At 61.6% G+C, this 1,191-nt stretch overlaps 1 protein-coding gene across 1 annotated transcript; it reads left to right on the top strand.

Annotated features, from left to right (window-relative positions):
- Window positions 1-747: 747 nt before the first annotated feature.
- On the top strand, window positions 748-1,191 carry EMIHUDRAFT_78664 (hypothetical protein; the record flags this gene model as incomplete). Its single annotated transcript, XM_005763864.1, has 1 exon — window positions 748-1,191. A coding segment is annotated over one exon (444 nt), but the record flags the coding sequence as incomplete, so codon positions are not given.

Here is a 1,191-nt window from a genome sequence, read left to right as displayed (position 1 = left end):
GGGAAAAAACGAAAATCGAGACGGACTTCTTGAACGGCCGGGCAATATGTCTTCCTTACTATTGATAATTGATGCTTTTTGCACGGCTGAGCCCCCCCCCCTCCCTCCCCCGCGCCCATTCCCTGCCCTCTCCCGCCTCACACTCCGTCAGAGCCCCCTCCCCTCTTGCACAACAGGAATTTTGACAATTAACCAGATGGTGAGGAACATTGATGGGCTTGCCCATCCCGGAGTGGTTCGACTCCACACAAATCCGAGACGGTGATGGGTGCGTCGTACGATGGTCTCAGGCCCAGTGAGGTAGTGCATCTGACTATCCCGGATCCTGCTGAACAAGCTCCTCTTGTAGCTCGATCGGTCACACCGCCATCGCCGTCGGGGAGAGGGGGGACGACACTGCTTTGGCAGCGTGCACCTCGATCCTGTACCGTGTTTGTTATGACCCCCCCCAATGAACACACCAGTGAGGGAGGGCGAGACGATCGAGGGGTCCCGTACCATGCGGAACCGACCCTATCCAGTGCTCAAGTGCTCAAGGTATGAGGAACACCAGACATCCGAGAGAGTACGTACGACATCCGCGGACTGGGTCTAAATTCATAGAGTGCTTTGGAGCTCGCGCCGCGCCGGCGCTCGCTGCCTCGCACAGCAATGTTCGTCCTCCTCCTGGCACCGCCGTTGATGAGCGCGAGCGCGCCGTTTGCACTGCCGACCGCTCCACCGGCATCTGTCGACGCCTCGGATTCAATGTGGGACAGTCGACCCTTCGTGGATGGCCGTAAAACTTGTATTGGCGGCGCGGTGGAGGCGTGGAGCGGGCCCAGCGAGGAGGTGACATCGCCCGTGTTTGACGCGAGGACCGGAAAGCGCCTCGTCATTGGCCAGCTCGCGACGATGGGCGAGGTGGACGCCGTGCGTGCGGTAGAGGCGAGCGCGGCGGCGTGGGACCGCGGGCAAGGCGCCTGGCCGCAGATGTCGCTGGCAGAGCGTATCGAGCGCGTGGAGGGGGCGGTGGCGGCTTTGAAGGAGCGACGCGACGAGATTGTCAACGTGCTCATGTGGGAGATTGCAAAGAACAGCGCCGACGCGGCGGCTGAGTTTGATCGGACGGTGGCCTTCATTGGCAAAACGATCGAGACGCTGCGTCGGCTGGACGAGGAAAGTGCTGGGTGGCGGGTCGTGTCGGGCGTG

This window comes from Emiliania huxleyi (assembly GCF_000372725.1).
Source record: "Emiliania huxleyi CCMP1516 unplaced genomic scaffold EMIHUscaffold_6132, whole genome shotgun sequence".
Classification (NCBI taxonomy): domain Eukaryota; phylum Haptophyta; order Isochrysidales; family Noelaerhabdaceae; genus Emiliania; species Emiliania huxleyi.
The sequence above is the reverse complement of the archived record's forward strand: the minus strand, read 5'-3'. Positions and strand labels throughout refer to the sequence as shown.